General features: G+C 49.2%; 1 protein-coding gene across 1 annotated transcript; it reads right to left on the minus strand.

Annotated features, from left to right (window-relative positions):
- Positions 1-25: 25 nt before the first annotated feature.
- LOC127307065 (long-chain-alcohol oxidase FAO2) lies at positions 26-3444 on the minus strand. The gene is made up of 3 exons (XM_051337760.2): positions 3040-3444; positions 2682-2954; positions 26-1964 (listed from the first exon to the last, which is right to left on the minus strand). Exons 1-3 carry the CDS (start codon positions 3259-3261, stop codon positions 183-185), a joined length of 2277 nt encoding a protein of 758 aa, XP_051193720.1. The 5' UTR covers positions 3262-3444; the 3' UTR covers positions 26-182.
- Positions 3445-14068: the final 10624 nt, after the last annotated feature.

The following is a 14068-nucleotide window of genomic DNA, read 5'->3' on the forward strand; positions in this document are numbered from 1 at the left end:
CATGCCTAACATGCTTAGACCAATCTGAGTTGATAACACTTCGCAATTTTACCTTATATACACAGTACACTGATAAAACAATTGAGCAATTTCATGGAAATTCAGGAGAACCATACCGACGAGTATAACAAACACTACCAGAACTTATTATTCGGCGTACATGCTGCAACAATTCATCTGTACTAGTTCTTCCCGGAGTACAGATCGCATTTCAGTTGCTCCGCGATGCCGGTGGCGAGGCAGTATGCCACGGACTGTATGGTGATCATGGGGTTGACGCCCACCGCGCTCGGCAGGACGCTGCCGTCGCACACGTAGAGCCGCTCCGCCTCCCAGCTCTCGCCACACGCGTCGACGGCGCCGTCCTCGGCCGTGGCGCCCATCCTGCAGCTGCCCATCTGGTGCGCCGTGCAGCACAGGCTCCACGTCTCGCTCTTGGACTGCGGCCCGCGCACCACCGTCACGCCGTCCAGGAACTCCTCGAGCGCCTTCTCGGAGGCCCCCTCGCATCTCAGCCTCTGCCCGTCGCTCCGGTGCGTGCCGACCTCCGTCGCGCCGGCCGCCACCAGGACGCGCAGCGCGCGCCGCAGGCCCTCCCGCTGGTTCTCCCTGTCCGCCGGGTCCATGTGGTACGCGATCCGCCGCTCGCCGTGCACCGTCCCCGACCCGCGGTCCCTGACCAGCGAGAAGATGTGCACCGTCCGGCCGTACTTGAGCATCCGCTCCTTCATGTCCCGCCCGGACACCCAGGGGAACTGCGTCCCCGCGGCCGCCACGCCCATCAGCGGCGTCTCGAGGATGGCCCGGTGCGGCAGCCCGTCGCCGGCCTCCACCTTGTGCAGCGACGTGATGATGCCGCCCTCGTACATCTTGCCCTTCTGAAGCTCCGGGACCGGCGTGTCCGGCGGGAAGTAGCCCCACGCCATGGCGATCGGGTGGAGGTGCAGGTTCTTGCCGATGTGCGGGTTCTTGAGCCCGCTCCCGCGCAGCAGCACCGGCGTGAGCAGCGAGCCGCACGCCGAGACGGTCACCTTGGCGCGCACCTCCAGCTTCCTCGCGATCTTCGGGTTGGAGCTCGCAGCCACCACGCCGACGCACCTCTTCTTGCTCCCCCTCGCGGCGACCGCGTCGCTGAACAGAAGTTTCTCGGCCTTGCACCCGGTCAAGATCACCGCGCCGCGGGCCACGGCGTCGACCAGCCACGTCGTGTCCGTGCCGCGCTTGTCCCCGGTGCGGCAGCCGTACCCGCAGCTGCCGCAGAAGTGGCCCTCAGACGAGTTCCTGGCCACCGGCTCCACCTTGTACCCCAGCTTCTCGCACCCCATGCGCAGCACCTTGTTCTGGAGCCCTTCCTCCTCGCAGCCCGACGTGACGCCGAGCCGCTTGAACACCGCGTCCATCGCCGCGGTGTACTCCGCGCTGGCGAAGAGCGGGAGCCCGTGCTCGCCCGCCCACTCCCCGCGCACGCTGTCGGGCGTCTTGATGCAGGCCGACCAGTTCACGGCCGAGCCGCCGCCGACGGTGGAGCCGGCCAGGAGCAGCCCGCTGCCGCTGAGCGTGCTCACGAACCCGCCGCGCTCGTACAGCTGGCTCATCGACGGGCCCTCGAGGGACGTGTAGTCCCGCGCCGTGAAGTAGCTCCCCTTCTCCACGACCACCACCTTGTGCCCTGCCGCCGCGAGCACCGCGGCGGCCACGCCCCCGCCGCAGCCCGAGCCGACGATGGCCACGTCGCAGTCGACCCTGCACACGTCCGGCGCCGTGTCATCGGTGACCGTGAGGCCCTTGTCGGCGAGGGCAACCGCGAGGGACGCGTCCGTGTGGTGGACGGTCTCGATCACGCCGTCGTCCAGTGGCCGCTTGGTTGACTTTGCTTCTTCTTCTTCTTCCGTGAAGGCGTCGTCGTCGGTGGGCGGGCTGTATCCGATTGCTTGCCAGTGCGGATTCTCCGAGTTCTCGTCGGTCTGCGGGAATGAAACACCACTGTCAGAGCTGGTTGCTGACGTTTTCAGCTTAAAATCTAGTACTGCTATCGTGCCTCCTAGTACGGGCCAGATTGGAATTATCATAGTTAGTGAACAATTATTGGAGAGAAAGTCGCGATCAAGACTTTTGGTGGTGAAATAGGGGAAACCCAACAAGAAATTAAGTGGCGTGTCTCGGAAACTTCCCCCTGTTCTTCCCTCTTTTGATGGAATGTTTTCAGTGTGTTGTGCTTCAAGTTTTCGATCACTACAGTCTATTGTGGAGCATTAATGAATCGACTGATATGGTGCAAGTTTGACGAGGCCACTGTGATGATCCGACAAAGGAACCTATATGCATGTGGTGAGTGGTGTTTCGTCAGACTATCATCAACAACCCGTGGCTGATGTTGCAAGTTTGACAGTACACTACCGCTACGCCCGCAGGCCCTAGCCCCTCCGGCTTGTGCGGCGGCCATTATTGTTGCATTTGCCGCGCGAGTGCAGAGGCGCCATGGCTAGTACACCAGAATCGTACACTACAGTACTGCAACCACATGGGTTTACATGAGTAGGAGTACTATGAACTAGTACGCTGTCTTGTCATGCAAAGATAAACTAATCTTCCGACTTTGGAACGTAATTGACCTGCAGCTGATGAGCGAGACACGCGTACAGTACCAGTTCTTGGTGAGTAGCCGGCCTGGTTTTGCTTACCAAGGAGTAGAAGACGTAGAGGCAGAAGACCTTGAGGAGGAGGAAGAAGAGGCGCAGCGGCGGGAACACCGTCTCCCGGCTCCACCGCCGCAGCGCGTCCTCCCGCCGCTCCACGGGCATCTCCGCGAACCTCCGCACGAACGGGAACCGGGGTGACAGGCACCGCGCGCCGCACAGCGCCAGCGTGCCCAGCCGCGTGCTCAGCAGCCACAGCAGCGTCCGCACCAGCGCCTGCGCCTCCCGGAGGCACATTGCCGACATCAGCTGCGCTACCTGACACCGCGCATGTACAGAGTGAATTTGCCGATTCTGTGCCATTCACAGGTCTACTAGGACACGTGGTCGTAGGTAAGCTAACCTCGTCGGGGATGGGCGGGTCGGCGGCGGAGGCGAGGAAGAAGTCCCGGACGGCCTTGCTGTGGCCGCTGTCGGGCGGCAGCGACGGCACCAGCGCACCGCAGGCCGCCGTGAGCGACAGCATCTGGGTGGCGGAGAAGCCGTGCGTGTAGGGCTCCGTCCTCGCGCCTCCTCCCCGCAGGAGAGGGTGGCCCCGCCTCCTCTGCTCCTTGTCCTCTCCCATGGCGTCTCTCTGGTTTCTTCCTCACTGGAGAGTAGCTGCGAGGCTGTGGTAATGGACAAGCGCAGTGTGGAGCGTACTGAGGCTTTAAACTACTGTAGGATGGACGGGATGGATGGTGACTGATGGGCGGCCAGCCGGCCACTGATTACATTGTTGCACGGAAGGGATGAGGGATTTCAGAGCCATCCCGGTATAACTTTTTTTCTTTTACCGTCCTATGTTAACTGAATCAGAGATGCAGAGCACCAAACTGAACTGAATCTAGAATGGTGGAGGCAGCAAACATCGTCGGCTGGCCGGCGCGCGGCGGCCGTGGAGAGGGTGCCGTGCCGCCGCACGGCAGGACGCGGTGTCGCTCGTGCGCTGGACATGCACGCGCACGGATGGATGCTCCACGGACGTTGCAACAGGAAAACGGAGAGTTCTCATCCTGCTTCCTGCCGAGCTTACCTTCTGGTATCGCCGTTGCGACTCGCCAGTCTTGTCGATTCGCCAAGGACGGAGCTTAGCCTCAACGTCTACGCTGCTGAATATTGCACAGACGACTACACTTTGTTGTTTCGTTTTTTTTCTTTACTGAAAACAATGCTTTATTGATTAAACCACATCAATACAACGAATTCCGTCTTGGATGATGCAACCTGGAACATTTTCTTAAAAAAAAAAAGACTCGCTAGAGGCTGCATTAACATGCGATTTCGCTGACATATGCCTCCTTCATTCAGGCTTCCCTTCACATGAACAAACCAAACCGAGACAAAAACCCATCACCTAGGTTTCAAAAAAAAAAAAAAAACATCACCAAGGTTTTGATCTCCTCAGCCCCCACGCCAACAGGAGATCCATCCATGGTTGGCGAATTTTGACGCCGCATGAGGGAGAGGCAGTCCGTCGTGAAGATGATCTTGTCCAACCCTTCCCCTTGAGCAATAGAAACTACTCGACCAAGGGCCCCAGCTTCAGCAAACTCCGGCAACTGAATACATGTGAACTGCTGCAAGCCACCGGACAATTTCCCATAATGTTTCAAATGATGACACCTGCTAAGATCGTTGCATCCGAGTTTACCAGTACAGAACCCGACGGCGGTGGAGTCCACATTGGAGCTAGATTGAGAGACTCGGGCCTAGTAACCGAGCTTTGCTTGAAAAATGTGATTTGATTATGCCCACATAGGTTAGTAATCTTACCACATGTATGAGTAGGGTTTGGCTTTTACGCCGTATGTTACGAGCTTGATTTCGTGCCTCCAAAATATGCCAATTGCCAAAAGCCCAAGAACCCACCGTCAGTGTAGTAGCTTGAAGCTCATCGGATTTCTCGAGGTGCAAGTGTACATGTGGAAGCAGCTAATTCCAAAATGATAGGTATCGAATCCATAAAGAGCTGAATTGCTATGATTTTAATGTCTTTTTGTACATTTGCTTGTTTGTACCTGCAAGTTCTCTTTTGTCCAAAGCAAGAGTGTGTAGAGTGATCGCTTGTTTGTGTGAACAAAATAATAATAAAATAAAAGCGAAAGTGAGCAGAGCGATTGATGATTAAGTATTTGAATATGCAATAAGCGTAAAGAGTTCTTAGTAAGTTGCGGATTCACTACTAGCATTGTTGTAAAACATGATTAGGATTTATAATGTCTTTGTAGTACGTATGCGCGGGCGGAATCAGATAAAGGTTCACCACATGTGTGGTGTGATGTGCACCTCGCGTAACCACCACCGGTCCTCCTATATTAGCATGTCGTCAGAGCCCAGATTTCACCAGTGATTAAGGATCTCCTCATGTTTACGTATATAATTCTAGGATCGGGTATTCCTTCTTTCACAGTAGTTGATGGGATGGAATGGAACTCTCTCACTTTCACCCCGAAACACCAACTACCTACAATGATGATTTCATCCAACGTTCCCCAAGGGGGAAACTAATGTGTGGTCGACTTCACACAATATCATTCAAGGAAACGACTACATACATGTTGCAAATGAAGACACCACAGTCTTTATTTCAGTTCATGATATATATAACTAGGGTTCCTCCATCTCCCAAAGAATAGATGGGACTACTCAGACATGTGGGCAAATAACATCATCATGATTATATGAATGGAGAAAAAGGGATCAAACAACTACACGTGTAAAGCCTCATTAGAGTTCGAGACGAGATGAAAGCGAATGGTGATGGTGATGATGATGATGATGAACCCTCTGAGATCTAAGCAACATCGACGATGGATTCCTTCTGCGAGTTCCTGAAAGTGCATGTCTCTCCTAAGTGGGTTTTGGTATTGATGAAAATGTTTTTGTTGAACTAATTATTTTCCTAAGATTTGTAGGTTTAAAATGATGACAACATTTGTTGAAATGTTGACCAAAAAGATTGAAGAGCTTTATCCATGTCCCACGATTTTTCTCTCCGATGTTCTATCAAAGAAATACTTTATTGGAGAAGATTTTGGGTATTTATATTATTTATTTGAAGATATTGAAGATGGGTTATTTATTGACATTCAAAGAAATCTTTAAAAAAAGGGAGAAGCAAAGAAACATGTACGTATGAGCGTGTGGGTGTTGGGCATGTGTCGCGCTGTGCCGACCGGTGGTACCGCTAGGCGTTGGCCGGTACCACCGCCGCAGTACCGCCCCGCACGCAACCTCCCAGTTGCCCCGGCCACCGAATTTGTCGAAGACAAGTAGCGTGCCGGTAGTGCGCCGGTGGTACCGGGCCAACCTGGACGGTGGTATCGGGCCTCCACCGTGCGGCACATTCGGCCAGGCCAGGTCGGTGCCTCCGGGCCATCTCCTTGGCCACTAATCTGCTTTCATGTGCGCGCGTGTGTGACCATTGGCGTCGATGGCGGTGGTACCGCCCTATCTTTGGCGGTACTACCGGCCCATGCAGGTTGCCAACGGATGGAATCCCTGCATGAGTATAAAAGGAGGGATTGTTCCACGAAGCGGCTATGACTTGAAAAAATCTTCTTTGACCTCCATTGTTGTGAGCTTCATTTGCCTAGACCTCTCTACTCCCCCACTCAAATCTCCTAACACTTGAGTATTTGGTAGAGAAGACCTATCCCCATATCTCCACCAAAGGAATTTGTATTTCCCTTTGTGGTTCTTTGTGATTCTTCATGAGGTGACCTCGAAGCGAGTCTTTCTATCGTGGTTACATCTTGGGAGCCTCCAATTCAGTTGTGGATTTTTGTCCCAAGCTTTGTGTAAAGGTGTCGGTTGCCACCTTGAAGGCTAACGCTTAGTGGAGCGTGAGTTAACCTTTGTGGTTTGCTCACCGGAGAATTGGGTGAGGCCTTTGTGGCGTTGGTAGGCCTTTGTGGCACCACATCCCTCCAACGTAGATGTATTTCCCCTAAAAAGGAATGAACTACGGGAATAATACTCTTGTGTCTCTGCGTGCTTCACCTCGGTTACTTCTATCCTTTACCGCACTTTACTACTTGTATCTTGTATCTTGTGTAGTTAGCTTGTACCTTGTCATATAGGTAAATTCACATAATTGCATATCGAGAGAACTTACCTTTTGTGCCAAGCCTAAATTCGAACAGAATTAAAATTTGATTAGCACCTATTCACATGCCCCCTCTAGGTGCCCATACGGTCCTTTCAATTGGTATCAGAGCCTCGACTCTTATTTATGGCTTTACCGCCTAAGAGAGTATGGACGAAGAGGGGGGTCCTAGTAAGGTTGCGGCCTCTATGAAGGACATCAAGGATTTGGAGCCATCCATTTCCTTGATGAACTCCTCCATAGATGGTCAAATGAAAGAATTGCAAGATATGATGATGCACCTCATGCAACCCATTAAATCCCCTATTCCTCCTATCACCACTACTGAGAATGGCACTTTCATTGTGCAAGATCCTTCCATCGGTGCTCCTTCGGTAGTCAATACCATGGAATAAGTGGTTGGTGGTAGTGAGACCGCTCCCAAGATAGATGTTAATGCCAAGGAAAGTGTTGATAGCAAGTTGTACTAGGAGGTTCCTCTTATGTACTCTCTGAACCCTCCCATCCCTCACCCTCGTATAAATCAACAAGGTGATCCCCCTAAGCTTACACCTAAAGCTTTTTATTTGCGGCAAACTAAAATGAAGTCGTATCTATGTTGTTCCTCCATTTAATTATGGAGAATTGCTGAAGAAGGTTATAAGGCTAACAATCCTCTCAATTTGACTCGTAGGGAAGTGGTTGATTGCCAACTCAACGCCACCTCCTTATACATGATCCGAGAAGCCGTGGGTAAAGATGATAGACCTTACATCGATAAAGACACCACCGCCAAGTCATCTTGGAATACTCTCTCTAAAGTGTTTCTTGGAAGTTCAAGTATGAGGCGCAAAAAGTTCCAAGAAGTTAGCAATCTTACCGAAGGGTTCTACATAGAGGATGGTGAAGATCACCAAGACATGTACCGCCGTCTCAAGTCCCTTGCTATCACTTTTCGCAACCTTGGTGTTACTCACGTTGATGATTGGATCAAAAGGAAGTATGTCAATGCTCTTTTTCCTTTTGAAGTGGCCGATCTAAAGACCCTCAAGAGCATGCATAACTTTAATAAAATGTCCTCCAATGACTTTATGCAAGAGATGGATGCTTTCAAGGTTGAGTCAAAGATTGCGAAGGATTCTCGTGCTCGTGCCCTAGGTATGCGGAATGGAGGAAATCTTGTTTTGAACGCCAGGGCAACGGAAGAAGTGGGAGAAGATAGTGGAGATGCACGTCTTGAGTGGTGTCCCGAGGACATCAAATATGGTCTCCATGAACATATTGCTCTTGCTACAAGAACCTTTTGTAGAGACATGTTGATGTGGGCATTACCCTTCGGATAAGCAACATTAGACTACCTCCTCCGGCCCAACCAGGGGCCCATGAAGATTTCCCAACGACCAAGGTGGGCCTATATGTCGGTTCTAGTAAAGGAGACTCACCCGAAGAAGGATTCTTGACGAACAAGGCAAGAAGACGCTATACAAGGAAAGATTAGAATAGATCTCTTTGTAACTTAGTCGAATCCGGACAGAACTGTTGAGACCTGGCCTGCTATATAAAGGCTAGGAGAGGGTCTACCGAGACACAACTTCAACACATAGATTCACCGCAAGTCAAGAGCCAGAACCCTAGAATCTTAGCCTCTCGACGAGACAAGAACCATAGCCTATCGGCTACCCCCTTGTAACCTGGTATATTCGATAATCAAGATCAGACAAGCAGGAACCTGCAGGATTCCGTCAACCCTAAGCCCCTCATGGTGGGCATTGTCGGGGTGCACCCTCGTCAATTGGCGCCGTTTGTGGGAACCCTGTCGGCACAAGGCGCGTCATCGGCTGCTTCGATCATGTCATCTACGACTCCACCAACATCGTCGACGCCATCGTCGGATCCTTCATCACCAAGCTTGGGGAACTCGATTCGTTTCGGGTCCTTCGAGTTTACTCCGCATGACGACTCGTCTCGTTCGGTCTTCTCATGCCTACGGGCCGGGTTGGATATGATGTTCGGGATCGTCCACTACTGCGTCGACGTCGAGGGCATCCTTTGGCTACCTGATCCGTTCGCCCCTAGCACGTCAAGGACTTTTGCTTCATCAGTTGCAGGATCGACCGCATCGACTCCGGTCTCGGTCAATCTATCGACTACGTTATTAGCATCAACGCCAACATCTTCGTCGTCATCATCTCCGTGCAGTTCGACATCATCTATGTCGTTGGATCCGACGATTCTGCATCGTCCGATCTGACATCGTATTATTGCCTCAAATGCGACACCAGGCACGGGCTAGGTTCGGATGACACGCCGTTCGTCTGCAGCACCAACATCAACGCCAACATCTTCGCCGTCATCGTCTCCGCGCAGTTCGACATCATCTATGTCGTTGGATTCGACGATTCTGCATCGTCCGATCTGACGTCGTATTATTGCCTCAACTGCGACACCAGGCACGGGCTAGGTTCGGATGACACGTCGTTCGTCTGCAGCACCAAGTATTCCTCTGATGAAGAAAGTATCGATAGTCTCGCTAGGACAGCCACCTGGAGTGTGGCACATCATCAAATCTACGCTATCCTCAACTCAGTCAACGGAGAAGGACCTTCTGAAAGTGAACATACCCCATGCGTCAATCGAGGAGGACGCCGCAACATTGAAAATAGCGCCAGCAACGATAATAGTGATTTCACCATCACTGAGGAAGAGTGGGAAATTGCCCGTAGTGCTATAGCCAATAACACTCGAGTCCCTTCTAGAGTTTCAGCAGGGACCCTCAACGCGTATCATACTATCTTGGAAAGGAATCAGGTTCGATTAGCGAATGAGCAAGCTGACCTCGATCGACACCGGCATGCAGCCGACCAGTCCAGCGAGCGACGTAGAGCATCACACGGAAGCGCGTCCCGCAGCAACCAAGGTTCGGGAAGATATCGGCCACGAATTCCTCGCCTTTCGGAAGATGATGCGAGGGAGATCACTTCGAATCTCTCCAATTCTTTTATGACTATGGACACCGCAGGCATGCTCAGGCCAAAAACTGTCGAAGGGGCAACGGCTAACCTCACGGCTTACTTGATTAATCACCAGCCGACACCCAATGGTCCCATGTGAAAGGACACGGATGTCGCCTAGAGGGGGGGTGAATAGGCGATTTAAAACTTTTACGAGATGGGCTTAACAAATGCGGAATAAAACTAGTGTTTACTTTGTCAAGCCCAAAGCCTACATACTATGGTTCACCTATGTGCACCAACAACTTATTATAAGCAATACAAGCAACTATGTGATAGCAAGATATATAAACTTATGCCAAGCAATACAAGCAACTATGTGATAGCAAGATATATAACTTCAAGCACGATGACTATCACAAGGTAAGGTGCATAAGTAAAGAGCTCGGGTATAGAGATAACCGAGGCACGCGGGAGACGATGATTTATCCCGAAGTTCACACTCTTGCGAGTGCTAATCTCCGGTGGAGAGGTGCGGTGGCTTAGTGCTCCCGAACGCCACAAGAGGCTCACCTTGAGGTGTGGTTGCTCGATGCACACCAACGCCACAAAGGCCTCACCCCAAGATGCGGTACTCACACCACACACCGAACGCCACGAAGGCGCCTCACCTAAATCTCCGGTGACCCTCGCCACAAAGGCCTAGGTCACGGTTCCACTAAGGGATTTCCTTCGAGGCGGAAACCGGGCCTTACACAAAGATTGGGGCACACATCCACAACTTAATTGGAGGCTCCCAACAAATCGCCACAAAGGCGTAGAATCCGTCTAGGGTTCCAAGAACCCAAGAGTAACAACCTTCTAGCTTTCACCACCACAAATCACCGTGGAGAACTCAAACCGATGCACCAAATGCAATGGCAAGAACACCACAAAGATGCTCAAGTCCTTCTCTCTCAAATTCCAACAAAGCTACAAAAGCTATTGGGGGAATAAGAGAGGAAGAACAAAGGAATTCACAAAGAACACCAAGATCAAGATCTAGAGAGTTCCACTCACAAAGAGATGGATTTGATTGGTAGAAATGTAGATCTAAATCTCCTCTTCCTTTTCCCTCAAATGGATTCAAGAAATATTGGAGGAGGGGAGGGATGTGGCAAGCTCTCAAAGTCAACAATGGTGGAGAGCCAAAGGAGGAAGAAGAAGTGCCAAGAGAGAGAGAGAAAGAGAAGCATAAAAAGGGGGCACAATTTCTGCCCGTTGGGGCTGCCTCCATTTGGGGCCGGTAGTACCGGCCAGCTAGGGGTGGTACTACCGCCCGTGAGTGCTGCGCGCGAGAGGGAGAGCGAGGCATTGGAGGTGCGGGCCGGGAGGGGGAGGCCGGAGCCTCCGGCCGAGGTACCGGCCGGGGTACCGCCGAGCGCTCCAACCTCACTGGAAACCATCTGTGAGGCTCAGCCTCTTTTCCGGTACCGCGGGCGGTACCTCGGGCGGTAGTACCGGCCGTGCATGGGCGGTACTACCGGCCGTGCTCGGGCGGTACTACCGGCCAGCCCAACTCCTCTCTATGGGCAAACTTAGAAAAAGCATAACTTGAATATCCGGACTCCGATTTTGATGATCTTGGACTCGTTTCGAAGCTAGTAACAAGCTCTACAAGATCATGCAGGGAACCATCATAGTCCAGCAAAGGAGTATAGAAACAAATGATGAAAGGTTTAACCTATCTAAGAAAGACGTACCGGTAAAACCTCCAACCTCGAAAATGCAACAAGTTGCCCAAACAAAAACCATTCTTGATGAACTAGAGCTTGTCATGAGAATAAGCACAAGCTCTAAAACATCACATGGATAAGATCCAGATAACAACCAAGAAAGATGATGCAAGGATGCAAAGGTTTGAGCTCTCCGAAGGATACGATCGAGTTACTCACTCGAGAGCCCCCTTGATAGTACGGCAACTAAACTATAAACCGGTCTCCAACTACACCATGAGACCGGTGAGAAAGAAACCCTATCAAGAGCAAACCTTAACCTTGTGCATTCCACTTGAGCTTGATGATGACGGTCTTGACCGCAACAAGATGGAACGCCTTTCTTGATTGTGCTTGCTTGATGAAGTCATGCGAAATGCTCCCCCATACTCCACTATGGGAGAGCTACTTCTTCGGTGCATCTTCACATATCCATGAACACCATATGGATGGCAAGCTTCAAGCATATGATCTCTTCGAGTTGGCTCATCTTGAACTTGCACTTCATTTCTTCATTCTTCATCATGTTGATGTCTTGAGATAACTTGAGGGCTCACTTCATCTTCATCTTCAAGACATACTTGACACTTGATATCCTTCATCAATTTCTTCTTATTGCAACCTTGAAGCCAACATATGGTTCAAGCATTGCCTATGGACAACTCCTACAAATATAACTCAAAGCAAACATTAGTCCATAGGGATTGTCATTAATTACCAAAACCACACATGGGGGCTCCATGCACTTTCAATCTCCCCCATTTTGGTAATTGATGACAATCTCTTTGAGAGGGTTTATATAAGGAATTTAAGTAACAAATAAGTTGAATATATAGAGCAAACTCCCCCATAATATATGCATGTGTGAATGATCTTGACTTTCATTGCATATATTGGCATTCAAAGCCTAGTGGAGTTTCCTCTAAATATTCAAGTATGCAGAGCAACAAGATGCAATGCAATAAAGGCACATGCTTAAGCACAAAGCAAAGACATAACCAAATTCCCTTAAACCCTCCAAACTTCTCCCCCATTGGCACCAATTGCCGAAATGGGTGAAAAATTTAGAAGGCCAATATAGTGAGAGTTCCTCCATAGCGTGTGCATTTCTCATAATTTGAGTGGAATCAAATGCACGTATCCAATGACGAATATTTGGAAGGAATCACACTATAGATAGGATCAAAGATCGCAAAAAGATAACGAAGTCAAGAAGCTTCAACAAATGAAGCAAGCAACCAAATGAACCACAAAGAAGATACCAAAAGAAAGATAGATATTATGATAAGATCAAGATGATTGCTCTAAATAATATGAGGAAGCTCCCCAAGGTTTGTGCACAAAACTAGACAATTTGCATTGGAGTATAAAGTGCACAAACATGGAATCATCACTCCCATAATATCATTCAAAAACAAAAAAAAATACCAAGTGAATCAAACTCTAATGATCACCACAAAATAGTGCCTTAAATAAAATGAGAAAGCTCCCCAAGGTACATGCATAAATTAAAATGTTGCATTTGAATACAATATGCATAACATGGAATCCTCACTCCCTCATTACCATTTAAAACACAAACATTTGCAATAGATCATAGATAGAAAATTAAGCTTAACACTTGCAATAAACAAATGGTTGAGCAACAAGTAACATGCACCATAATAATAGGCTCAACCAAGAGAATATGTGAAAGGCATGACAAATCATATTATAAGACTATTATATGGATGAGCAAAAAGCATCATCATAGTCTTCAATGAATTATATTGCTTAGCATGACCAATCAAAATGCAACAAATAAATAAGATATCAAATGGAGATGTATCATCTCTTATGTGTATAAGTTTCTCTATGTGGACAAAATCACTAAGATATTTATCCACAAAGAAACATGCACACACAAAATAGACACGCAAGACATATAGCATGATATCCAAGACGAAGTCATGCAATATATCAATAAGAATTTTTGCTTAATAGCATGGCCAAAGGCTCAATTTTATCTTATTGTACATTCATGAACTTCAATCACAAACATCTAAAATACATCACAAATATCAACCAGGGATAGAAGATAGTTGGGATGCATTTGAGAAAGGCAACAAGTATCACAAACGAGGATACCAAAAGAAATAACTAAATTTGCACTTTCTTCTATATTGCACACGTGAGAGCCTTGAGGAATTGATATGCAATAAAATTGCTAGATAGGCATAGTTGGGATGGATGAATCATGAGCATGATTTAAAATACTTCCCAACAAATGCACTCATCTCAAATTACTCACATTCACAATAAAGAGGTTTCATAGAAACTTTTTCAAGAAGCACAATATTTGCAAATCAAGAGATTCATGCCAAGATGCAACCATAAGGTTGGATACAAGAAAAGTATGCATGAGAAGATACTTGTTACCGAGATAGCATTGGTGTGGATGTAGTAGATATGTGTTCGTTGACCATCCTAGCTTGCCTCAAGTTACCATTGAGTCACCACTTCTTTCCAAGAGTGAGACAAGCATCAAATGCATATCCATTGTACCTAACACAAAGGTAAGTACAAAAATGGTCCCCAAACTAATTGGGTCCGAAGTAG

Source organism: Lolium perenne, chromosome 6 (genome assembly GCF_019359855.2).
Source record: "Lolium perenne isolate Kyuss_39 chromosome 6, Kyuss_2.0, whole genome shotgun sequence".
In the NCBI taxonomy this organism is placed as follows: Eukaryota; Viridiplantae; Streptophyta; class Magnoliopsida; order Poales; family Poaceae; genus Lolium; species Lolium perenne.

What these genes read in the sequence shown, in the direction of transcription:
- LOC127307065 (XM_051337760.2), bottom strand. Translation starts at nt 3,261, where the DNA reads ATGGGAGAGGACAAGGAGCAGAGGAGGCGGGGCCACCCTCTCCTGCGG. An exon ending in ACCCGCCCATCCCCGACGAG is followed by an intron (nt 2,955 to 3,039) that starts GTTAGCTTACCT and finishes GCGCGGTGTCAG; the next exon opens with GTAGCGCAGCTGATGTCGGC. An exon ending in TCTACGTCTTCTACTCCTTG is followed by an intron (nt 1,965 to 2,681) that starts GTAAGCAAAACC and finishes TCATTCCCGCAG; the next exon opens with ACCGACGAGAACTCGGAGAA.